Source organism: Apostichopus japonicus, chromosome 12 (genome assembly GCF_037975245.1).
Source record: "Apostichopus japonicus isolate 1M-3 chromosome 12, ASM3797524v1, whole genome shotgun sequence".
Lineage (NCBI taxonomy): Eukaryota > Metazoa > Echinodermata > Holothuroidea > Aspidochirotida > Stichopodidae > Apostichopus > Apostichopus japonicus.
Window position 1 is genome coordinate 1797588 of NC_092572.1, and position 25921 is coordinate 1823508.

At 34.0% G+C, this 25921-nt stretch overlaps 2 protein-coding genes and 1 long non-coding RNA gene across 6 annotated transcripts in view; 1 reads left to right on the plus strand and 2 right to left on the minus strand.

Moving 5' to 3' along the window:
* The window catches only part of LOC139977685 (uncharacterized), a 39337-nt gene extending 30618 nt beyond the window's left edge, over positions 1-8719 (plus strand). For all 3 annotated transcript variants that reach the window (XM_071987182.1, XM_071987183.1, XM_071987184.1), the window contains exons 13-16: positions 3695-3809; positions 4216-4309; positions 5650-5731; positions 6376-8719. In XM_071987182.1, coding sequence (XP_071843283.1) covers positions 3695-3809; positions 4216-4309; positions 5650-5731; positions 6376-6501 — 417 coding nt within the window. In that variant the 3' untranslated portion in view covers positions 6502-8719. The remainder of the gene's footprint in view (positions 1-3694; positions 3810-4215; positions 4310-5649; positions 5732-6375) is intronic.
* A 3965-nt stretch (positions 8720-12684) lies between these two features.
* On the minus strand, positions 12685-20909 carry LOC139977693 (uncharacterized). Of its 2 annotated transcripts, XM_071987204.1 has the most exons (5): positions 19791-20909; positions 19268-19351; positions 18466-18632; positions 18131-18219; positions 12685-14266 (listed from the first exon to the last, which is right to left on the minus strand). In XM_071987204.1, the coding sequence occupies exons 1-5, from the start codon at positions 20799-20801 to the stop codon at positions 14139-14141; spliced, it is 1479 nt and encodes a 492-aa protein (XP_071843305.1). In that variant the 5' UTR covers positions 20802-20909; the 3' UTR covers positions 12685-14138. The 2 variants fall into 2 exon arrangements, with proteins under 2 accessions (XP_071843305.1, XP_071843306.1); XM_071987205.1 differs by lacking the exon at positions 19268-19351.
* Positions 20910-23869: 2960 nt separating this feature from the next.
* LOC139977709 (uncharacterized) lies at positions 23870-25598 on the minus strand. Its single transcript, XR_011796642.1, has 3 exons — positions 25326-25598; positions 24409-24735; positions 23870-23985 (listed from the first exon to the last, which is right to left on the minus strand). It is a non-coding gene; the product is annotated as an uncharacterized lncRNA (long non-coding RNA).
* Positions 25599-25921: the final 323 nt, after the last annotated feature.

Consider the following 25921-nt stretch of genomic DNA (forward strand, 5'->3'; position numbering starts at 1 on the left):
TTTTGTCACACAGTACAGTGCTAACATCATACAAGGGAGTTTTATTTGTTCCATAACAACTCTGATCATAATTGCCTGTTCGTGCAGGGAGTTGTAATGGAACAACTCTCTGGTTTGTGCTATGGACATGAGAACTATTTAGTGCCTGTTGAACATTAGTCTTGTGCATTTTCATGTTACTTACTAACACCAAATTACTGCACACAGATGGTCATTTTTAAAAGTATGAAAACTGAATACAATCAAGAGCTTTTATTTGGACATGATACCCAATATGAAACTACTTTAGTTGCACGTACTGTATGTATGCTGGTTTTTATCATGAATGATTTTTATAGGAGCCATGAATTTTTTATTTTTTATGAAGTAGGTCTGGATTCCCTTGGCATTATAACCTGATTGAAATTTAACCTCTGTGATTGCACTAATATGTGAGACCATTGATCAACCTAATTAATAGCTTTTAATGATGAAGACACAGATAACAATTTCATAACTCATTAGTGTGAACACAATGCAAGGTTCAATGAGGTACTGTTATTTCCTTAAAATGCATAGCTGGTGGTTTTTCAACATACTCTAATCCTTTCAAATATGTTACATTGAATCTTTACACTTTTCCATTGATATATCACAGACTGTGTTTTTTTGTTATGGGACTCCGTAAAACTGGATCAAACCTAGCAATTTTGGACAAGGAATTTGCTCTTTTCGCAAAAACTCCTAAGTGCTCAAGTGACTGTACAGTAGGTCACCCTGTGAAGGCATTGTGGGACTTTGTGGAATACTTTTGATCAAGCTATTACTTCAGCACTATTAACACTACCCACATCATAACGTTAATATCAAAATGCCTAAATTACTTAGCCATGATTGCGTTGTTATTCTAAAATGAATACTCAATTGTTTACCTTCAGCCATGATTCATCCCATAGGTGCAGGGGAAAAAAACTCATGTTACAAAAAATTGTTGTACACTGCTACACTGAGGCCCTATGTGACTTACTGTAGTTCTCTGAATCAGAACCAATGACACACCACTACTACTGTACACACAGGGCTAAGTGATGCACACTTACACATATAGAGAATATTGTGGGGACGAATATTGTACTGAGACGGGAAACGTTTTCACATTTTTTACTTTTGTAACTCGTTTATGGAATCTATCAGGGCCTTTCTTTTACTGTAGTGTTCCGTTTGCTTGTGTATCTGTTTTTGTGGAGTTGTGACTTTCTGACTGCCTTATTTTATGGCAGAGAGATTGAGACATACCCAAAGATTTATATTTTGTGAAATGGTTCAAAATTGCATCGCACGAATGCAAGTTCTTTCATACCCCTAAATTGACACATCTGTCGATAAGCTTACTGTAGTGAAGGCCTAAGTAAACATCCATTATCTTTGGATGCTGTTTGCTATGCTCTGAGGTAATTTTGTATTTTCTGAAATGGACAATAAATTTTCTATCTATCTGAGCCTCTAACCTCAGAAAGGTCAGGTCCCAGAGATTAGTGGTATAATATTGAGGTAGGCCTAGGCCTAATTTTGGTTATTTTTAGGGAGTAAGATTTCCAAATGCCCCAAAACATGCACAAACACAATTTGATCAGCATATACCTGAAATGGATTCAAACTCATGAAATACTTAACTCTGCTTGGCTGCAAAAAGTTATGGTTGCCTGCTGTATAGTTGCTAGTACTAGCTACAGTAGTAGTAGGCTAGTATAGTAATAGTAGTACTAGGCCTAGTAGGCCTAGTAATATTCGGAGGTGCGTCAATTATTAAGCCTTTACTTTAAAAGATCTGGAAGATCACCAGGCTGCAAAATGTGTAGGTTGACCAGTCTGTTACAAGTATATACTTTAATTTATTTATCATATTTTATATTCCGAGTATCAGCAAAGGCAGTAGCAGGCAGCTGTGATTTACCATAGCCAGTAATACTGATAGGTCTAATTTAGGGCTAACGTTAGGCCTAGGCTAGTCTACTCTAACTCTAACCATGGTCTTACTTTATTTGTGTTCAGCATGAAGGTATTTACTCTAAATGTTATTAATATATCCGGAACACTTTTAAGGAATTTACTTACAATGCATATACTCCACCAAAGTTCCAAAGCCAACTTCAAATGGGCAACGTTTACGGTAACCTGCGGCACTTTCCTTCGTAGACTACATGGCTAGGCCCACATAAAGTAACGTTGAATGTAGGCTATTGGGATAGCAACGATACGATCCGATCGACTGCCCTGCCACCGAACACAAAAAGAACTGCTTATATATGGGGGCGTTGTTTCGGTACGTGTAAATTTGCCAGTTAAAATAGAAACTCTTATTTTCTTAAATATCCCAAATTAATGGAAGAAAACATACAAACACGAAGATTTCAGTGTAATTAGAGGAACCTGTAAGTTTCGGAACTATATATAGCCGCATTTGGTCAAAATCGAGGTGTATAGTTGGGATCAACATATATACCATGTTCGTAATTCTGTTATATACCCTTCGGAATTACCTCCACTTTTGAGGGGATATTTTACCCTTTAAATGAACGATTTTTTTTTTGTAACTTCGGAATTGATAAGTTTATGAGGTTTTCTCTTAACTCGAAATAATCATTCCTAAAAGGAAGTGAAATTGATTGAACAAGAAGACCCTAGACTTAGGTTTACCTGGTGTCAGGTAAACCTATCCCCGAGGTAAACCTAAGTCCCAGCTATCATGCGTTGAAGTAAACAAATATACCAATGTGTATATATATATATATATATATATATATATATATATATATATATATATATATATATATATATATATATATATATATATATATATATATATATATATATATATATATATATATATATATATATATATATATATATTGCCACGAATTCACCAGCGGGGAACTGAAGTTGCCCCTACATATACTATATCAGGATAGTGAAGTACTGCGGGCTAACGTCGCCCAACGGACATCGTGTCCAACTGCAACAAGTAACTGCTGTGGTGCACCCAGCACCCTTGCACCAAGTATACTATACCAAACACGAATACCACGCCCTGACCAGCTTACCCGGCCTATTCATACCAACCCTTTACCTGCATTTTGTTCAAATTAATCTAAACAAAGACTTGCACAAATTCCATTGATACCCGTCGAGCAATCAGTGAATTAAACAAAACATATACTAGAATGTCGTATGTTACTAATTTGAACTTCGTGAGCAACACAGACAACAAATGAATATTCATCAGTAAATTTATACAGCTGCACGATAGTCGTTAGACTTGCGTCAAGCATACTCGTGACAGCATACAGCTATTGTCCCCCTAGGTTTCTATATCGTCATAATAAAGTTAGCAAACAAGGTTATTAATTGTTTTAAAGAAAATTGATTACAGGGAAAATTAATGTATGAATTTCTAAATTACATTATAAATCATAAGTTATTTGTCGATTTCACTTGATGAAAATGGCTCCATAGGTGATAATTTCATTTACAAGTACTACTTTCTATTGCTATTAAATTGTCCAGTCAGGATCCCTTTACAATCAAATTTACTTTACAGTTTTGGAAAAAGATGTTAATTATACAAAACATTGAGTTATTTAAGGAAAGCAAAAAAGCCGTTGTAAGTTGTAACGTACAACTAAAGTAATATTTCTTGAAACGACCTTGTTATCAGATTTCTACGGTGACTCTGAACCAATTTCCACCTGAAATGTTACTGTTGAATCAGTATACAGAATCCAGTGACGTGTGGTCTACAGCAGTGGTAATATGGGAGATTATGGCAGCAGGTAAAAAAGAATAACAAGTCGAAACAAATCTTAAATAATAATAATACAAAAACATTTTTTGGTTGGCCTAATATTTATGTTATCAGTAAATTAAAATGAATATATTTACTTTCAAGTCAGCCTCAAGATACATTTTCTACATAGGTACTTCAATCATATAGGATTCGCAATATATGCAATTCTTTTAATTTTGAGTGATACTGATTGATAAGAAAAGAAATTAAGAGCAAAAGTAACGTGCTATAATTGTTTTTAAAATGCTTAGTAGACCTACATAGTAAGTCTATGCACTAACGAACCGATTATATCTGGTAAACTGTGTTATATTATTAACCAATTCAGTGCATTCTACTTATATATTACATGTTGTACATATTAATATTATGAATGTTTCCACCTTAATTAGGAAACCCACCATTTCCAGTCGACCAGGAAGTTAGATTTAACAAGGAAACGGTCACACCATCAGTACCCTGGCCGGAGAAGTATTTACAGATAAAGTTAAGACCCAATCTTGAAACTTGTCAAATTATCGCTTTCCAAAATACTTGATAGCAACAGGACGTGCAATGTTTTATTTGAAACAAATATTGACATATTGTGTATTGCAGCTATATATAAAATCAGAGTGCCTTCAAAGTACCTCCAGCCAAGAGGACACAAACCCAACCGTTGTCATTGGATTACTCCTATGGGGCTAAGAGAAATCGTTACAGTGTTATGCTTGCGAGATATCGTAGTTTACAAGTAGTGCCTGGGAGCTGCCATTTCGTAAACCAGTGATGTCATTACCACTAGATCTGATATATTTTTCTTTCTTTCATATTTCAAGGGAAACTGCTATAACATTTTAATTTTCATTTCATTCAATTATTTGTTTATTCACAACTTTACAAAAGAGACACAAAGAACATATATAAATCAATTACAAGCTGTGAAAGGAAGTGCATTAAAAACCATGGTGGACTTAAGAAAATAACGTAGTCCCTTGTGCGAAAAGAAACATAAAAAGTATTACATTTCAAAATAACTGACCTCTCCCCACTGATATCCCTATCTCATCCCGGTCCCAAAACGAATTTTTGTTCATGTAGTTTGTCATGAGCAACTGTCAGTAACAACAGTATCAGTAACAACAAAGAATTCAATAATGTAGCAGCACAATAACGTAAACAGTTCCTAAAAAGCTTACTTTAATATGTCATGGTATTTAAATTATAACATTGTCTTGTACAATGGTAATGACAACCAGAAAATGAAGCAAACAATTATTGAAAGAGTGAGTTTACAAGTTATTACACGATCAATAAACAAAAGTAGCCATTGAACACCAGTATTGTATCCCATTAAGAGGCTCAATAATTTACATTCAGTACTTAAAACCCCATCTTAATTACAGAAAATAAACAATGTAATAAGCCAAGAAAAACGTTAGCACTCGAGGACATGAGGCTCGGTGATGTCATATTTTAGCTTGATCAACTCTTCTGGATACACTGTAATAGAACATTACATGTTGTTACATATACCTAATGGAGCAAGTTCTTCTTAGCTGCCTGTGGAATGTGATCGGCACAGTATATCCCTAACACCTATACTAATAAGAATTGTTGCGTTGGTAAGTTCATTATTTGTTTAGAGCTATGAAGTCCCCATTCAGTGTTTGAAACGAGTTTTACTTTAACAAATACTAGCGTCCAGTAAACTCTTGAGAAAACCTAGCTGACAAAATGATACCGGAAATATAAATTAATCAATGCGTTGATTCGTTTTACATGCAAAATTAAGACTACATTAACATTTCTGATTCAGTAATTGGAAATTTCTCCATTATTTTCAGAGATAAAATCTTGTTCGATTGCTGGAATCATAACTCTTCTCTTCGACCTTCTATTCATAATTTGAGGGGAACGTTCGTTGCTGTAAGTACCCCGGTAGTACCCCATTACTCATCTTTAGAATAGTTATGATAAAACAGGTGATATAGTCAGTTCATGGTGTTTTGAGGCTTTTTAGTATATTTATTGGAGTGTTTAAGCTTTTTATTTCTTTTACAATTCCGAATTCAGTTCTGCTTATGGTTTCTGCCTACATGAGCTTTGACAAGGAGTGCCTTTCATATTGTTTATATACACTCACTGCAATGTTACAATGAGTCATATGATGGATGTGTTGTATGGATATATTAATTTACTAAAGTGGAATGCAAATCTTCAACTGTACTTCACGAGCGGTTCCTCCTTTTTGTAACTGGTTCTCGGATCTTCATGCGCGCCAAATAAACTATCAACCACAGTCCTTGTGGTAGTGTGAATGCATGTCTTATAAGTTGTTTATGACGGTCTTTTAAAGACGTTTTCCTATGTATCTCGTTTGCAAATATCTGAAAATGATCGCTTCATTACCACATTGTAAGTCATAGAACCCGTTTTCTTAAGGAGACTTTAGTATCATACCAATCAGAACAACTCATATAATCTTTAATTATATTGTATACATAGCATTATAAATACCATGCTGCCAACAACCTCCAATAAACGCACATATATATATATTATGTCAACAGATATTTGAGAAATTAATGGCGGACAGTTCTTACGAAATACCGATACCTACGACGTATTTACCTATGAGAGCCCATCATACCGCTCAACCTACCTATGCAGAACAAATCTACAATGCTGGAGTGTGAACTGCAGTAAACTAGGCTTTGTAAATCATTGGTGAGCGTTTCTATACCCAGACAGCCCCGAATCCTGCTAGAGTTACCTTCTCGGAATATTAATGTTCTGTACATTTCATGTAACCTTGACCACCCGGATGCTGTATGCTACCTATGAAGACATATTACGTGCAATACAGTTGAATCAGGGTGTTGTTTCATAACAACTTCCTGGTTGAATTACATGCAAAGATGTTCTCATTGTTATCAACATGTGCGTAAAAATGACAGACAATTGCCATGTCATGTTTTATATGTATTGCATAACACGGAAAAATAATTATTAATTCATGCCAGTATGACATATTAATAAACATGGAATAATTGTGTACCTAAACATTAACAATGTTTACGTTACTCCTCCTAGATTTGCGACAACTAGCTGTTAAAGTGAAATGTCCTCTGCTTATTTCAAGTCAGTGTGATTAGCTCATCGCTCCCATAGGAAGGATGAGATATTGTAGTTCACTTGCCATATACAGCTATATCGGTTGCCATAGCAACATTTGTTATGGTAACGGTTAATTTACCTGATAACCTACTCTCTTAGGCTCTGGAAGTATATGACTGAGGGAGGGGTCAAACGTGTCCGTGTGTATGCTTGAGTTGGTGGGCGTGTGTAAGTGTGTCAGCAAGCAGTCTAATAGAACACTTTATCTCCAGAAGAACACAATAAATGTACATTATTCTTGGTATATATTTATCAGTTAAGGGTAGTATATGATCATTATTGTTTTTGGTGAAAGTATTATATTTGATGCATTTACAACTGTTATAGCATGGTCTCATTTGGTATGATTTTATAATGGTGATACTATGCAAGTACATATTACCTCAGCATCATTACATTGATTATTCAGGAGTGGTTTAACAGATAGAAATCAGTGAAATAACGCTTATGATATATATATTAATAGGCTAAAAGCTCATGTTGGTTATTTGTAAAATGATGGTGTATGGTGCCTGACCCTACCCCTTCATCGGTAGACTATCTATTGGAAATGGAAGTAACACAGCATGTGTCACGGAATACCGCTCTGTGCTAGTATCATATACTAACCTAAAGCTCATCAAATATTCAATGCCGATCCCTTCGTTCCATATCATCAACCCTCATATAGTCCGTGGATGGAATACATGTTACCAATCTTAAGTATTATTTCAAACCTAATTGTTGCCCTAAGTGCTATAAGAGTGTTACAATAAATTCCTCACTTAGTAAAAAAAGTAAATGTCGCCATAATTGTCAAATCTGTAATTATTAAAGTAAGTTATTTGGTACTTGTAATTTGCTCAGTGAACTCTTCAAATGATACCTAACTGCAGCATTAACAATAGTTTAAAGACATTTACATGTCACTCTAAGTGGTGTTTTCATATTGTATATCCTAATGGTATAATGCAGGTGTGAAGAAGGAAATACTCCATTGTTCTTAATATCTCAGAAACATGAGCCAGATAGAAAAAAAGGTCAATTTGAAATTAAATGTACATTTACTAGTCGAAAATTGTCGGGCTCTGCCATATAAAATATAACTGTATTATTATTGTTTTAGGGCATGTTTGTGTTTTCCGACTTTTAAAGTTGATATTTTGCAGAAAATTCAAAATTGCACAGGCGGGTTTAGCTTCTATTTTCCATGTTCTGTTTCTCAGTTACGCAACTTATATATTATTCTTTAATTGCGCCAGTGCTATAGTACTCAGTCCAGACTGTGGACGTGAGTCCATTTTTCTGTATAATGACTCGGATTAAGATGAACTCAGACTTGAGCCAGAGTCCAGTCTATGATGATCACTTATGGATAAAAAAGGTTTCTTTATAATTACACTCAATATTATTTGTCATTTACAATTTGCTGCAGAAATATCACCTGCTCAAGAAAAATATATATTGCAGACATGTATGTACCGATGTTCCATTTTCAACAGCCCTTTACACCAAATGTCATTGGGCTTGCCCATGTGTGAAAAATGGGCCCTCCGCCGCTGGACCCCGATCAGTGACTTATGATTTGACACCGGAAACAATTCCACAAGGATAAATGTTTTGCTTTGCACCCTTGGTATAACATATATACTCATGCGAAGTTATTTGAGTCTCCCATTTTTGGAAAAATTGCATGTTATTAATATTGTTTGGTGCTTCCTACTCTGAAAGTATGTTATCAGAAGCGAAAAGGTGCAGTGCAACATTTCAATAGCCTCCTTCCCACCCCCTCCACACACACCAGCGCGCCCAAATGAACAGTATTACTGATACAGTATTGAAATCCTCATACTCACACATGTACATCAATGTGTCCACAAAATGCGGTCCATAGTGGAGTCGGGCCGTAAACAATCAAGAATCGGCTACTACCTCCACGTTTTTGTTGTCTGATGATTCTCTCTTCAGAGACGAACTCTTATCAGGTTAGGCACCCATCCTGTCCCCTAACCCAGACGCGTTCCTTTCGAAACCATTAACGGTTTTCAAGGGCCAGTAGCCTCCACTCTGGGGTACCACTAATTTGAACAGAAGAACCAATAACAATCAGTGACATATAGATGAAAACGTCACACAAATTAAAGCGTAGGCGCCGTACGGTCCATCGCCCGAATCACGTATTCGACACAGTAAATACTGCGTAAACTGATCAAGTAGATCAACTTATGGGACATCACTGTTGTACTTCATGGGACATTTGTGTGAATAGAGGGACCAAACTGAGGGACCTGTTACTTTTAGGAAGTTACGAGAATTGTTTTTCTGAGTAAAAAAACAGACATCGTGGACTACCACTGCAGTAGTTTGGGAGTATGTTTAGCTTGAGAGAGGGGTTTGAATGTAACATTAAGCATTATGCCATATATGCCTGACTCAAGCTTTGAAAGTGGTCGTTTGGACATTTCTGAGTCGCCGTCATTTCTCGTATGTAGTAGGTATGACTTGAAATGTATTATCATGATTAAAGATACGCTTAGATGTTATCACTGCAATTTGCAAGAAGATAGCTTTCGCGAACATGATATAGTAACACTGTATAAGATCAAGTTTCCCTAAATTTGAGAAACACACTGGGTTGAACTTCAAATTTAAAGAAGACATTACTCTAAAATTAAAGATGATATTATATTACAAGTATTTTTTTTTAATAGAAGCACACCGCTGTCGCCCTAACTGATTATTTTTGCTATGTTACCCGAGGTTTTGTTCCAAAGAGTTAATTCACATAGGGTGACATGTATATGTGTAATTAATTAACTAATTCAATTATTTGGTATATGTTTGTTGCAAAGGTATAGTACATATAGCACACATACTGAAGTCCCAACCATGGTCTAGTGTGACTAAATAACATTAAATCGACAATGTCGCACGAAGTGTTATTTTATGCTATGCCGCCCCAAATTGTGTGTAAAGAGTTAAATTCGCTTATGGCGACATGTATATGTGTCATTAAATAATTAATTTATTACATTTCTTGGTAAATGTACTTTGCTAAAGGATTATTATCAATAGCACCCATACTAAAATGTATATCAGATCGCCAATGTCGCTCTAATTGTTTTAAGCTGTGTATCCCAATGGTACAATGTAAAATATAATTTAACAAGAGCATTGCGTTACCAAGACATAGCACAGCTCTGCATGCAATTTTAATATATTGTTATTGCAATGCCCTGGACTCGCTTATCTACTTGAACTTTGGATTCAAAGCTGGATATAAAGTTTGTTCGATGCTAAACCTATATTTTGCAAATACCAAGTGGCACAGATTGTGGGCTAAAAGTAACCCCAAAACACCTTTTTTGTATGAGTCTAATAATAATATATGAACGGTTATAGGACAAAGAAATAGTTAACAAAATGGGAATTACTTATTACTTGAAACCTAGTTTTTCTTTTAACAACAAACTTTGAAAACACGACACTAATATACAAGTTTATATAAAGCTTGCTGATTAGTTGTGCTCTTGCAACGTTCCACGTTAATCAATTTCAAGTCGAAACTCAACCACTATGCTAATAATTAATTAAAAAAAGGTACTCGAATACAGAAACAAATGTTTTAAATTTACTCATAAATTTGTCAATAAAGTAATTTACTTCTGATATTTAATTTCATTATGTGATCTAAGTACGATAAAAACAAGCCTGAAGTTAGTATTCAAATCCGAGTAGTTTTTTTACTGCATATTGTAACAGGAAATTCCAAAAAAAAAGTGTAGTTGTTATCAGTTTATTTGGATACTTCACATTTGATTCTGAAATTAATGATCAGAATACCATATTTGATGTGTCTTTAATCGATTGGTCCACCGCTGTGCGTCTTGTTCGTGGCTACATGCCATTGATGAAAAGTTTACGAAGAGAATAATGAACGAGAGACGTCAACAGTTAAAGGCATTAGTCCTTTGAAGACATTGTTGAAGACTCACTACGATTACTCTTGCCTTAGACCTACCAAATTTACAGCTGTATCACTAATTCTTCCAATGATCTTTTACGCTACGCTAGGCTTAGTTAATGGATGAGCCTACAAAAAAAAAACGACTCTATGAGCATATTGGTGAGCAAATTACACAGAATAATTACATTAATGTTTTTTTTATATTTCGTGCCTCAAACAAAGCTTTAATTTACACTTTTTTACCCGTGCTCAAAGAGTAAAACAAAAATCGCCAAAGCATACATTTTGTGTTTACATTAACGTTCTTGATACAACGCTTGCGTACACCGATGATGCATAGCATGAGAAACTAAGAGAGATGAGATCTGAGAAAACTTGACATCGAGAAGGATTTCCCTGCTATTACCAAACGTACACATTATGTTACATATATGTAATCAAAAACAAAAAACAACCGAAATATATCAGAATGTAACTATCTCATTTCCTACTGTTTTGACCTATTTATTTTCCGAGAGGTATATGACCTAACCGTTACCCAATATGTGGTTTGGTTGTTGCATAATGAAGAAACTGTTCTAAAATTTCATTTAAATTTCAGTTAAAACTATACAAATTACGAAATAATTACTAAATGAAAAACAATTACCAAGCAACATATATTGCAGCGTAAACGCACAACTACAAAATTGATACTTTGCTTTCTCCTTACTGACAATTCCATTTTGTTAGTGGGCAATTCCTCAGTTACTCGTGTTACACTTTAGGCAATATTTGGTAACCATAGCTACTGTAAGTTGGACACATATGCATTGCTAAGTTTAATTCTAGTATGATGCACAACCTATAGATTCAAAGTTTAATGACAGAGAAAGCTAAATCATCTTCTTTTGTTTTCATTTAATGAGCAAGCAAACCTTGAAATGTCTTCGATTGTTGGCAACTTCAGTTTTTCCAGTGCCTTAACCGTGTGGTAATGTAAGTAGTAGAGCTATGCTTGTAGTTGGTTCCATTTCCAGTAATGCACATCCCTTGACGTCACTGAAACAAGATGTCTTGCTATGAGCTAATGCCGTTGTATTCTCCTGGGAACAGTGAACCGTCATAGTCAACAACATACCAGTCCCCTACAGTGATCTTCGATTTTGTGGCTTTTAGATCTGGGTACACTCACATAGCTAGCGCCAAACTGTCATTGGACAAGGTGAACAACTCTGCATGAGAGTTGATTACCTTAATGCGATGTGAATTTGGAATGTTTGTAAGTTAATAGAATTGGTCTAAATAAGGAACATTACAAGAAAAAGCTTCGCGACAAAAGTTACAACACCTAGCCAACTGCTGTATATTTCTACAATCAATATTCATAGTGGTGTGCTTTTAAATTTCTGGAACTATTATGATGCATTTGGGTTAACAGTTTAGCATCCAACTCCACCTAATGTAGGTTTTAGCAAGTTTGAGCATAGCATATATTGGTAACGTGTCCTTGGTAAGTCACACTGTATTACAAATTATAAAATTTGACATCATTTGAAAATATTCGTTACCCGCATCACATATGGTCCAGTTACTCGCGTTACAATGGTTCTGTTACTCGCGTTACAATGTTTGAGTGCATTGGACCTGTCACATCCATAGTTCCGGTTGTGTCACATGTCTTTGTTTACATATTATTGTTGATCATGACGACGATGACGATCGTGATGAAAATTAATACATAATTTAGGCAAAAAAATGAAAATAGATGACTTGAACATCATGCTAGTTGCGTTTTAAATAATACGTTTTATTCACATTGAATGGAGTTACACGTAAAGCATATTAACCTATTAATAGTTTTGCTACATATCATATAAAAACAGTGAAGTAAAATAAAACCAATTGCAAGTGCACAGGTCCGTGTATCATTGACTGAATCAAAAATGGAAAATTCGACGCGAAACGTCGGAATTTATATACCACAATTGCAATTTTACAGATCTGTAGTTATTTTTAATAAAAGCCTCAAATCATTTAAAAAGGAAACAAAATATGAACATTTAAAGAAAGTTTTAATATTGAGAATACAGTACCTCCAAATGTCGAAATACAACGTCAACACTGCAATATATATGGTAAAACTACTCAGAAAAACATGGGGGGTTATCACAAATAAATTGACAACCCAACTGTAGGATTATAACAATAAAGATCGATAAAGCGGATATGTTCAATTGTTCTTCATGCATGTCGATGTTATTACACTTGAATTATTCACGCGTATTTGTCCAAATGAACGCCCCGATATTAGTAAATATTGCTAATAAGGGCCAAATGTTCCTGCTGCTCGATTGGTTATTGGCTGATTACGTTGAAATCCTTGAATCCTTAAAGCTAAAACATACAATGAACTACGGTAATTTTACGTCATTCTCTGAATACAATTAACTAATGAAACGAACACTCACGTTTCCATCTTAATTAACAAACACATTTACCAGAATAAGTATAACACAGGTACTTCATTAAAATCGATATTACCATACTAGGAGGCCTCAATTTTACAGCTTTAGCAGTAGAATTGCCGTGATATTAGTTCAGTCTCAGATTTCGAGATTTGTAGCAATTTGTGGCAGTTTGTTGAAATTACTTCATGAAAAAATAAAATTCATTTTAGTGACGCTGGATTATTTCTGTTTACTTGGCATTTGGCAACATGTTGCTTCTTTATTATGTATTGTACTTCCAGAAAGGATACTATTAGGGAAGCATATGTTGTATGTGAACTTTTCACAAAGGGAGCTACTTGATTATCTGCGCACTGGTATTTTGATTTTAACGTTACACGATAAGTAATTGCATGCATCATGACAACTGAAAACCATCTCTCTGTCTTTCCTGCGTAAACATATAATTTACCCTAACCCTAATCTACAGTTGATTCTACGATAATTTGTAACACTGTTTACGACATATATATATATATATATATATATATATATAATTTAAACTGCAACTTGAGGTTGTAAATGTACAGATCACAGTAGCATTGTACAATGATCTCTGCTTGAAATTATGTTTGCTTTAGTGCGTCAGAATTTTGCTTGAGAAAACAAATGTCTGTATTAAAAACAATGATAAATCATTGCATCAAATTGCGATCTCCATGATCAATGACTTATGACCACAGCATTGTTATGTCTTCATATTTAATCCATTTGCACATAACTAGGATGGAGGATAGGCAGTAAAGTCGTACTGCTGACTTTGTTGTGTTGTTTCCCATTGACCAGTGTCGAAGTTATAAGTTACATTGTTGTTGAATTTCATCCAGGAACCCCCTGATGAACGATCAACTGTGGAGACGAAACAGGATACAAAACGGATATGATTAGAGAGAAATACTGACATTGACATTGACATCATTTATTTCCATCATCAATTAAATACAAGAATGTTGAGCGTAACATTTATAAGCTCACAGAAAGCACAATACAATATAGAGACAACATTCGTTGAATGGATATATATGTAGATAAATCAAGATTTAATGGAAATGGAGAAAAAAGAAGCAAAATGCTTATAAATACTTTCCCCAGTTATGTATCTGTCTATACATGTAATACAGTGAAGGTAAATTGGTGATGGCAATAATAAATGGAAGAAAAAAAAATACAGAAAGCACTGAAAATAAAAACACACGTGTTGTGGCATATACGAGAAGGTGTATAACTTAATTTAAACAATCATCATCATAGGCTGTCAGGAAATTGTTTTTAAGTCATTTTTAAACAAACTTAATGTAACAGCAGATTTAATGGTTTTATCCAATGAATTCCAAATTTTAACACCAGAGAAGGAAATAGAAAATTGTTTTTTCTTTGTTCTTGCATAATTCAAATAAAAATTGCCATAAAATCTCTTATTGTTACTAAGTACAAAATAGCTTTGCAAAGTTGATGGCAGACTATTATGAAAAGCTTTATACATGAAAATACTTGTATTGAAATCAATAAGATCAAAAAACTTAAGTGCTCGTAACTTATGAAATAGTGGGGAAGTATGGTCCAAAAATTTAGCCTTACAGACAATACGAATAACCTTTTTCTGTTTTAAAAATATTGGATGTACATTGGTTTTGTAAGTGTTACCCCATGCTTCCACACAATAATTCAAATAAGGAAGGAAAATAGCACAATATAAAGAATACAGAGCATGTGTATTAAGAACATGGCTAGCTTTGTAAATAGCACCAATACTTTTGGAAAGTTTACTTGAAATATGGGAAATGTGATCTTTCCAGGAGAGTTTACAGTCAAGAAACACACCAAGAAACTTGACACAGTTAACTTGGTCAATTTCTAAACCATCTATAGTAATGTTGACATTGTTACATGTGGAATGGTTGGAGAAAATCATATAATTTGTTTTGTTTACATTCAATGATAATTTATTAAGGGCAAACCATCTACTTAACTTCTGAAGTTCGGTACTGACCAAATTACATAATGTATTGATGTCACTATGACTGCAGAATATGTTTGTGTCATCTGCAAAAAAATGAAATTCAATATATTGGTAACATTGCAAATATCATTCAAGTACAAAATGAAAAGTTTAGGTCCAAGGATTGATCCTTGCGGAACCCCACACAATACATTACATAAACCAGACTTTTTATTGTTAACTTGAACATACTGATTCCGGTTTGATAAATAGCTTGAGAGCCAATTTTGGACAATACCACGACAACCATAATGATTTAATTTTTTAAGTAAGATATTATGATCAATAGTATCGAATGTTTTTTTCAAATCTATAAATACCCCAACGGCTGCTTCCTTATGGTCTAAAGAAGATGTAATTTTTTCAACAAGCTCAAGTATTGCCATATTAGCGGACCTACCGGACCTGAAACCGTATTGGTTCTCAGAGAGAATATTATGCTTAGCAATGAAATCATCCAACCTTACATCAAACAACTTTTCAAGAATTTTTGAAAACTGTGGAAGCAGTGAAATAGGTCTATAATTATTGAAAGTATTCTTATCTCCAGTTTTATAGATTGGAATGACTTTAGCAACTTTCATTGCATCTGGAAAGATACCACTGGCAAAAGACCTATTGCAAATAAATGTTAAAGGTTCAACTACATATAATATAATATCTTTTATAACTAACATACTCATGTTATTACAATCAACAGATGTCTTACTAGAAAAATTACTCACAACTTGTAGCACTTCTGAAGTGTCTGTATCTGCTAAGCACATAGAATTCATATTGTGATTTTTAAGATAATCAAAAATAGACCCATCTTTATGAGGGATTTGAGCTGCTAGGTTTGGTCCTATACTTGTAAAGAAATGATTGAACCTATCAGCAATGGCCTCACCTGTTACCTCTTTATCATTTTCAACAAAAGTATCAGGATAGCTACTTTTATTTCCACAATTTCTGTTAATTATACTGTTCAACACTTTCCATGTCTCTTTCAAATTGTCACTATGCTTATTTATAAGCTCTGAATAATACTCCCTTTTACAAGATCTTAAGACTGAATTTAACCTATTTTTATAACTTGTGTACCTCAGTTCAGACTCACTTGTTCTTTTCTTTAAGAATCTTATATAAAGCACTTTTTTCTTCTTACAAGCATTTTTCAGCCCTTTGGTCATCCATGGCTTGTCCTTAAATTTCCTCTTGGCTGACACCAACTTGATAGGACAAGTTTCATTGAAACACCTTGTAATAATATCAATAAAATTATTGTATGAAGAATTAACATTTTCCGCAGTGTAAACTTGTTCCCATGACTCATTACTAAGCTTGCTATAAAATGCATTCATATTTACATCACTTTGATTTCTTATGTAGATACAACCATTGTCAGGAACTTGACTTTTTGTATCGTATCCATGACTACAAATTGTAAAAATGGGGAGATGATCACTTACATCACAAACTAATATACCACAATTATGTTCGGCCCCCAAGACATTTGTGTAAATGTTATCAATTAATGTAGCAGACTGACTGGTGATACCATTTGTGTAAATGTTATCAATTGATGTAGCAGACTGACTGGTGATACGCGTGGGTTTATCTATCAAAGGAAACATACTTAAACTACACAAGGCATTCAAAAAATCACGTACATGATTACTGTGCTCACAGTTCAACAGATTTAGATTGAAATCTCCACACAGATAAACATTACATCTTTTATGTCTATACAGTTTCTCAAGAGTATCACACAATACTTCAACAGATGAATCAGGTTGTCTGTACATACAAGATATCAAAACAATCTTTTTGTTTGGCACAGAAACCTTAATTGTTATACACTCAAGTACATTAGTCAATGCAAAACCCATATCAGTCAAAACACTATATTTTAGGGTATTGCGAACATAAATCGCAACTCCGCCACCTCTTTTGTCTTTTCGATCTATATGGTGAAAATCATATCCAGTGAGTTGAAAAAGAGCAGTATTTGAGACATGACTCAACCAAGTCTCACTGATAGCTATGATATCAAAGTTAAAATGTAAGTTGTTTAAATAATCAACAAGGTAACAGAAATTTGCACCAAGACTTCTACAATTAAAATGCACGACGGACAGGCCACAATCATTTGCATCATCTTTAAAGAAGTTGTCAGTATAATAGCTACAGTTAACATTATTGAATGAATTAAATAGGTTATTATCAGCATCAATATCCTGCTCATAATCAAGAGATTTGTAATCTGTATAGTTAAAAGGTTGGAAATTAAGATCATTCAATTGATTTCCGTGGTTACTAATATCATGCATGTCGAAATTTGTGTTAGGTAAAAAGTCTTCAGCAGATAACTCATTGACGGGAAAAATATTATTAGCCATAGGTGATTGTTACACAGCTTAAAATATTGCTACATAAGTTTACACTTGCAAGAAGTATGAAATGACTTACTCTGTCCCTGCACAGTAAAAAAGACTCATTTCTTGCATTTAAAAGAATAAATCCACAACAACACAAAAGATACAAAAACAACACAGTTATTTCCATTTTCGTAATGCTCCTAGAACTGCATAAACAATAAGGTCAAGCACAACTAATGCATGGAAATGCTCCTTTCATGGTTTAACTTGGTATTTTTATCTCGTAATTGAGTTAGTAATACGTTAAGAGACAACACGTAGTTTGCTTATGCATAACACACGTTCGATACTTACTCTGAATCTTATCATGCAAGCGTGACGTAACTTGTTTCAGCTTTCTGATAGTTTCGCCAGAAAATGTATCCATGGCGCAATCGTGGAATCTAAAACAAACAGAAATGTTAGAACTGTTGCCATGGTAATGTTGTTGAGACAATGTTAAACATCTAACTTATAATTATCATCCAAAATATTGATACTGTAACACGCAGTTATTATCCGATGTAAATATTGTTGATAGTGCTACTGGCACTGACTAAACTTTAGGAAAGATTTGTAGCTATGTGAAATTTTTAGACATTGTAGTAGTAGTTATCCAAAGTGAATAATAAAGGCTTGTCATTACTTACTGAAACTGTACTTTAGGCTTTTTCGCGATCCACTTAACTAAGAGAAGCACTGCAGCTTCGTATAGTTCCCTTCCGATTATAACCACTCCCTGAACATTCGGTATTTGTAGATTGATGAGAAAGGATATGTCAACTTCGGTCTCAAAAATTATCATGCCACGAGGGTACTGTTTAAAAACCGATAAAAGACATTATAATTGTAAGTGTATAACATATTTTTTCTCATTAGCGGTAATATTAAATAAACGGTAATATAACTATGAACTCTATGGTCTTTCAAATGACCATAATTTGAAATTTAGAACAAATATTATGCGAGCAGATTTCGCTGAGAAATTATCACGTTACCATTATGTATACCATATATACAATTTCAAAGCAATGTAATTAACATCCTCAGGTTCATATTAACAAGAGTTGTAATATTATTCGTTATCAAAATTGCATTACAATATAGTTCTTATAATTGACTGGCCAAGCATCTGTATATGTGGTTAACACAAATATGAAAAACCGTCCTCGATAAAATGAGCAAAAACGTATGAAATCATTTCCAATTGCTCATAAATAAAACTTTACTCGGTAAAACAAAACTAGGCATTTCTCATGACATGCAAGTTGGCTAAAGCGAGGTAAAGTAAATATTTGCTCAAATTAAAAAAGAAAAACAAACATTATTATGGTTTTAGCATAAAATATCTGATCAATTAGAGAAAAGGAAATAAGTGAACTATGCAACTATGCAAGTTTTTATAAATTGTGTCACGTAAGATATTCTTATCTTACTTATTCACATACTTACATTCTTTTTCTTACAGAACGTGACGAAGTCCTTTACATTACGCTCATGATACAAGCAGTCTACTTGTTTTAAAGTGATCTTCTCCTATAAAATGTCAAGGCAATGTAAATAACATCCTTAGGTTCATATTAACATGAGTTGAAATGTTATTCGTTATAAAAATGTCATTACAATACAGTTCGCAGTATTGACTAGCCAAGCATCTGTACATGTGGTTAACACAAATATGTGAAACCGTCCTTGATTAAAAGAAAAGAGTTGCATGAAATCATTCATTAATTGCTCATAAATAAAACATTACTCGGTAAAAAAAATAAACTTTACTCATGCGTTCAAGTTGGCTAAAAAAGCGAGGTAAAGTAAATATTCGCTACAATTAAATAAAAAAACTAACATTTATTATGGCTTTAGCATAGAAGATCTGATCAATAAGAGAAAGGAACATAGTGCACTATACAACTTTGCAAGTATTTGAAGATTTTGTCACGTAAGATATTCACAACTGACTTATTCACATATTTACATTCTTGTTCTTACATAACATGGAGAATTCCTTCACATTGCGTTCATGATACGAGCTGTCTAGTCGTTTTAATTTGATCTCCTCCTTTGTTTCCAAAGAGGAAATTATTGTGTCCTTAACTTCTGTGCTTTGAACTTCGTAAAAGCAATCTATAAAATCATCCCACATATCCGCCTTCTTTAGTCTCAAAAGAACTTTCGTTTTGAAATTTGTATCACATTTTTTACCGCAAATGTATCTTAACGCATCTAAGAAGTCTTTATTTTGAAGATTTGTTGGGGTAGAAAGTTTGCTGAATTTACTGAAATCATCTAGAATAAACTGTCCTAAGAAAACTCCTCTTAGAACTGGATAACGAAGACTAACACAATAGTTCTTTGAACTGGAAGCATCATTCGATGAATACTCGTTTGTCTGCAGCAGACCTGTTAAAAGAGCTCCTTTAAGATCACCTTCTGGTAGTTCTTTCCATTCGTTGACAGACTGTGGAGCCTTCTTATATAATGCACTAAGCAAAGCCTTCTCTATTTCTTTCCTCACCTGACAAAATTCGACTTTCTTCACATTTAGCTTTGTCTTGTAATGATCTTCCATACAGTCAATGCAAGATTCAACAATATTTGACATACACCAAAGGCCCGCCGGACGCACACCTTCTGTGCTTTTGTCAACGTCCAGATATAGCAATGTCGATAAGAATAAAGGAACGTTGGGAACACGAGCAAAACCCCAAGACTCAATGAAATTACTGTTTTCCAACATGGGAGCTTTTTCACCTTCAACGGTATCTTGGGCAGAATGTAAACTTTGAGAAAAAAGAGCGTTCTTTCCTATCACCAGAGTGTCAGCTTTTTCACGATGGATACCTCTACAGCAAAGATGATAGTTGTTAATTCTTTTTGATAATTCTGTTATTTCTTCCTTTTTAAATTCGCTGAGCTCAATGATCGTAGACTTATAGTTTTTTGAACATATGCCATCAGTCTGGCGCAGTGCAATCCAAACTCTCATTTATTTAGTAGCTGTTGTTATGGCTTCGCAAATCTCGCTTCCATCTCCATCAAGTAGTTGCATTTCGTTACGGCCCTTTCGAATGGTATTCTCATCAGGTACTTTATTCTTAGAAATCTCTGTTTGGCGAGGGAATGTTCTATTTAGAAGTTCGCGAACATATGCTGACACATTACCACGCAGGTCGTCTACATACAGTTCGCTAAAGCCATCTATCAGAACAATGACAGGCTCATTCAACAAAATAGCAGAGACATCTTTGGTTTTTAAATTGCAATTTGAGGCTAGATCGTCCAATATTAATTCAATGATATTCTTCTGGTAGTTTTTGTAATTCAGATGTACATAAATTAGAACAAACGTTTTCTCTTTTTCCTGAATCCATTGATTTACCATCTGTAGAAAACATGCTGTTTTCCCATATCCAAGATCTGCTTTCAATATAACAAACTTGTTCTTGAGAAGGTTTTTATTCATCATCAATTTACCGGTAGTTGTCTTTTGTGGATACTTGTCATTCATCCATTGAACGGAACATTGTCTATCCACGTACAAGGTATCAATATTGAGAGATACAGCTTTTCCGGGGAAAAGATTCAAGTACAGGTGATGTTTATAGCTCTCACAGAGTAGAGACACGAGATTCTCTAGCTTTTTATCTTTTTCTGCTAAAAAAAAATGAAAAGTTTGAAAATGTTTAACTCTAGCTTAAAACAATGATTATCTTATGGAAATATATTACTGCTATAGAATACGCTTTACTACTAGTTTATGATAACATCTAATGCCCTGATCAAATACTGTCGAAAGTTAGTGATACTTATTATTTAGTGATTTACATTTCGTCGCAGGATAATCGTCTTCAAACACGCTAACGTTTGACGTCGCCTGAAAAAGAATAATTATTTGTTTAAGCAAAGACTGACAAGTTTTATTCGCATTTCTACCGTTTATGTTACTATAGACCAGAAGAATGTTTATGCAGCAGCGTTGTAGCAAGTAAAAGAATATATGTCAGTAACGTGTACGTACGCGTGGTCCTGTTTTTAACAAGCGTTAAATGTTTTAGCAGCCGCTTGGAATATATCAATCAAGCATAACTGGTAGTATCATAAATTGCACGAATAATCATATAGTTCTATTCCGGCGCGAGCAAAATATCGCTTCATTTATTACTGAACTTTACTGCTGAAGTGAAGTCATTGTAATGACAGCAGGGCTGTCGTAATTGAGACCATTGAGTGTCAGGATGAACCCTCGTTAAAGGAAAGGAGGCAATCTTACAAATGCAGTTTTAACCACAGTAAAATTTACAGCATTTTCTGAATGAAGCCGATTGTTGGGATGGGCTGTTATTAAAGTGCTGCATAAGTCAATTTAAGAACAGCCCATCCCTGAATGGGGAAATGGAAGGATATTGAAAATTTGAACAATTGATATTAAACAAGAAAATAAAGATATATAGTGCAGTTTAAAGGGTAATGTTTATAGAAGTAAACCTAAGTAAAAATTCATTTAGTTACTCCCAAAAACAATAACAACAAAATTTAGAGCCACTGTGACGGGTGGCCTACTGTATCGTATAGTCTAGCTAATGCAAGCGGCAATGGCTTCTTTTCTTTAGGAGATGGAACAAGATATTGACTCCTTCATATATGTAGGCTAGAAGGATACATTTAGAGGGAGAACCAGAAATACACAGATGAACAGCTTTTGTATGGCAAGATGATGAAAGCGCCACCACATAATTTCTGGATCGTTCAGCTAGATTAGTTTGTATCATCAACGAGATTTGTACAGTTTTACAAGAAAGTGTTGATTGATTCTTAGTTTCAAATACTTTATGAGCTGTACAAATGTCTTATTTTATACCCACAAGTTTTCATAAGAAAATATGAAAAAAGTTATAGAATTAAACCACTACTTATTTATTTACTTTTCTATGTTTTAAATGTTTCCATAGATCTTTGCAGAAGACTGGCCATGAAAACTCTTTCAGTTAATTCATTTTGCTTAAAGTATTCTTTAAATGTGTATTTTGCCTGGACATCAAAATTCAGAACGGTAGAGACACTTGTGCCAGAGAGGAAGTGCCTACTTTATGTTGGGTCAACCTCAAAATAACCTATTACATATACTATACTGGTCTCGGACTGGCGGGACTTGATTGCAACTCTTCAACAAAGTGTCAATAAATACTGCGGATTCTGATTCAGGTGTATACAGTTTGAACAGACTATTTCAGGATAATTAAGGATTGAGACTTAAGGGTATAGGTAATTACTTGTAGGAAGAGATGATACGTAAACCTGCACACAACATCTAACACCAAGAGTTATGATTTTGTTTTACTGCACTACATGATTCTATAAGCAGAATATTACACCCTCATACGTCACTATAACCTGTTGATATTTATGTAGGACACGTTCTTAAAATAAAACTTGCAATTCGTAACCTTTTAATTCATATGGCTTAGTTCTTCTATGCTTCCTTCAGGGGTCCCTTAGAAAAGAAAAGTAAAATTTGTTCATTTAAGTTAACACGTAAGTCTTCAATGATATAACAACTGACGATTTGATCAGAGATAAAATCAAAATAGAGGAAAAAGTTAACTAATGGATGTATTCAAGCTAACTTTGTAATGTCGGGTTATCATGATATTGTTACGAACATAGTAAATTTGTTCTAATTTTACACCAGACATCCAATCTATACCGAAGAACACATGAGCAATTAATCTTTAGATTCTGTTCTCATTCATATCGCGGTATTTTTATTTGAAGGTCAACTGAGCATGCAAATTAAAATAAAAAATAGTAAATTATTTCTTGTTAACATAAATAAAATACAAAGGTCTATGTGAATCAATATATGAATGGTACACACTTCTGAAATGTGGTACACAATTTATCCCATCCACGGGAATATATATTAAGGCTGAAGACATTGATATTTAATATTAATAAATTGATTTAATAAAACAAATAAAAAATCTTACTATATTTCTCTGTGTTATGTCTCTTCCATAAACAAAAACACACTGGCATCATAGAAACAATAACGACAACGATTATGACCAGCGTAGAAAACGGAAGAATTGGAAAGGGACGAGACGTTTCCGAAGCTGATGGAAGTACGGTTGAAGAGTAATTAGCAACAACGTTGTCCGAAGAACATGAATCTAAAGAAAGAGTATACATTGGCTTGAAATGTTCGCGTATTCAATAGTTGTTCATACACATTGTAAATGATCATAGTAGCGAAACGAATTACAGCAAACTAAAGCTAGCCGTATTCAACAACGTGCAGAGTAGTTTCTTTTGAGTATTGTATTTAACTAAATATTATGAATGGTATGTAATTTAAAAAAAAAAAAACCTTTGAACTAAACTTCAAGATGCCACATTTTACTATACTCGACTACGGTAGTTACATATTCATCTATTAAATATAATTCATAAAATTTTAAGTATAAGCAAATTCTCTGTTTTTTAGCTTAACATTTTACACCACTACTTGGTTAACGACAAACTAAGAATGCCTTGTGTGTTCAAGATTATTTAAAATCATTTTAACAGTCAATAGATGATCAAGACAAACTCACCAGCTTTTATCTCAATATTACTGTCAGAACGCTGCATAAGATTTACATCTCCTTGAGACAGGCATCTGATCTCTGCAAACCCACCACACGCTGACACTGTGTATTCGGCAGATATGTATGTGTCCCATGTACCATTAATATAATGTGAAATGGGTTCTTTTGTTGTGAATTGCAGACTGTTGATATTACTTATCTCCCATTGTAGAGATATTTTAGGACAGGATCCGCTAACTCTACATATTAGCTCACCAGTTTGGTTTACTCGTAGGCCGCAAGTTAAACATGAGCTACAACCACTGATCTTTGGGCATTCCTGCTGCGGACGAACTGACAAATATAATCAATTATTCAATATATTCGTAATAAGTATCAATTTGATTTAAAACTGTAACGGGAGGTTAACATAAACATAAAGTCTGGCTCGGAGTAAAATACATCAATTTTTCAATTGTATATAGTACATTATGACGCAACAGTCATGATAGATACACTGGAAATGTTACGATGATCGATAGTTTTTCATCAGCGCATAATGAAGGAAATGTAAAAAAATTAGATGTGTATCAATTTGAGATCTGAATGAATTTTTGTATAAAAAGAAGGGGAGAAGTCTTTCTTTTCTTCAATAAACAAGTTTTATTAAATTGTATATTACCCCATAATGCTACAATAAACCGATATATATAACTGTATTGATTGATTCCTCAGTTTTGTGAAAATAGAACTATTTATTGCAACATCTGCTATGAAACCGATACTAGCAACGATTGCCTGATGCTTTAAAAGATTAACGAACTTAAAGGATTAACATAAAATGTTGTCAAGAATTAGAACTCCATTTATACTGTGACGGGAATGTCCAGTCATTAAGATTATGCCCATTCACTACTATTTGTATTTGGAACAGTACATGTTACCTGTTATTTGTAAGGTGATTTGTTCTTGATGGTAACTTTCTGACGAAAAATAAGTAACAACGGTGTATTTGCCTTCATCTTCTAATTGCGCGTTCGAAATTAACATTTTGCCTTCTAAATTGATATCAAATCGAATTTCGTCATACAATGTGCCAGATTTTTGGTCATTCGTTAAAACAAGGATTGGTTTTGTACTGGATGTAGGTCCATTAAACCAAAACACCTCTTATGGCACGTCAGTTGAACTGCACCCAATCGTTGCATTGCTGCCCTTCTCGATTTGGTAAGTTGATTGGCAAGCCATTTTTACACCTACAGGAAAACGTTTTAAAATCTATTAAAAATGTTTGAAGTTCTGCGAAAAATAAATTAGTGATATTTGATTAAATTAAAACCCCTTTGAGCCTTACAACTAGAATGACAACATTCTAACTATTGTTTTCTTCAGAACAGCATATTTAAATAACGTAATATTTCATGCATTGGTACTATCAAAATGTTCACCAAGTGACCAAGCTACTGATATCACTAATAAAAACCAGATCACTCTGCTTATTGTTATTAGGGGGCAATATATCATTCTCATTTATAAAGAC

What these genes read in the sequence shown, in the direction of transcription:
- LOC139977693 (XM_071987204.1), bottom strand. Translation starts at nt 20,801, where the DNA reads ATGAGAGTTTGGATTGCACTGCGCCAGACTGATGGCATATGTTCAAAA. An exon ending in TGTTATGTAAGAACAAGAAT is followed by an intron (nt 19,352 to 19,790) that starts GTAAATATGTGA and finishes GACATTTTATAG; the next exon opens with GAGAAGATCACTTTAAAACA. An exon ending in AAGCCTAAAGTACAGTTTCA is followed by an intron (nt 18,220 to 18,465) that starts GTAAGTAATGAC and finishes TGTTTGTTTTAG; the next exon opens with ATTCCACGATTGCGCCATGG.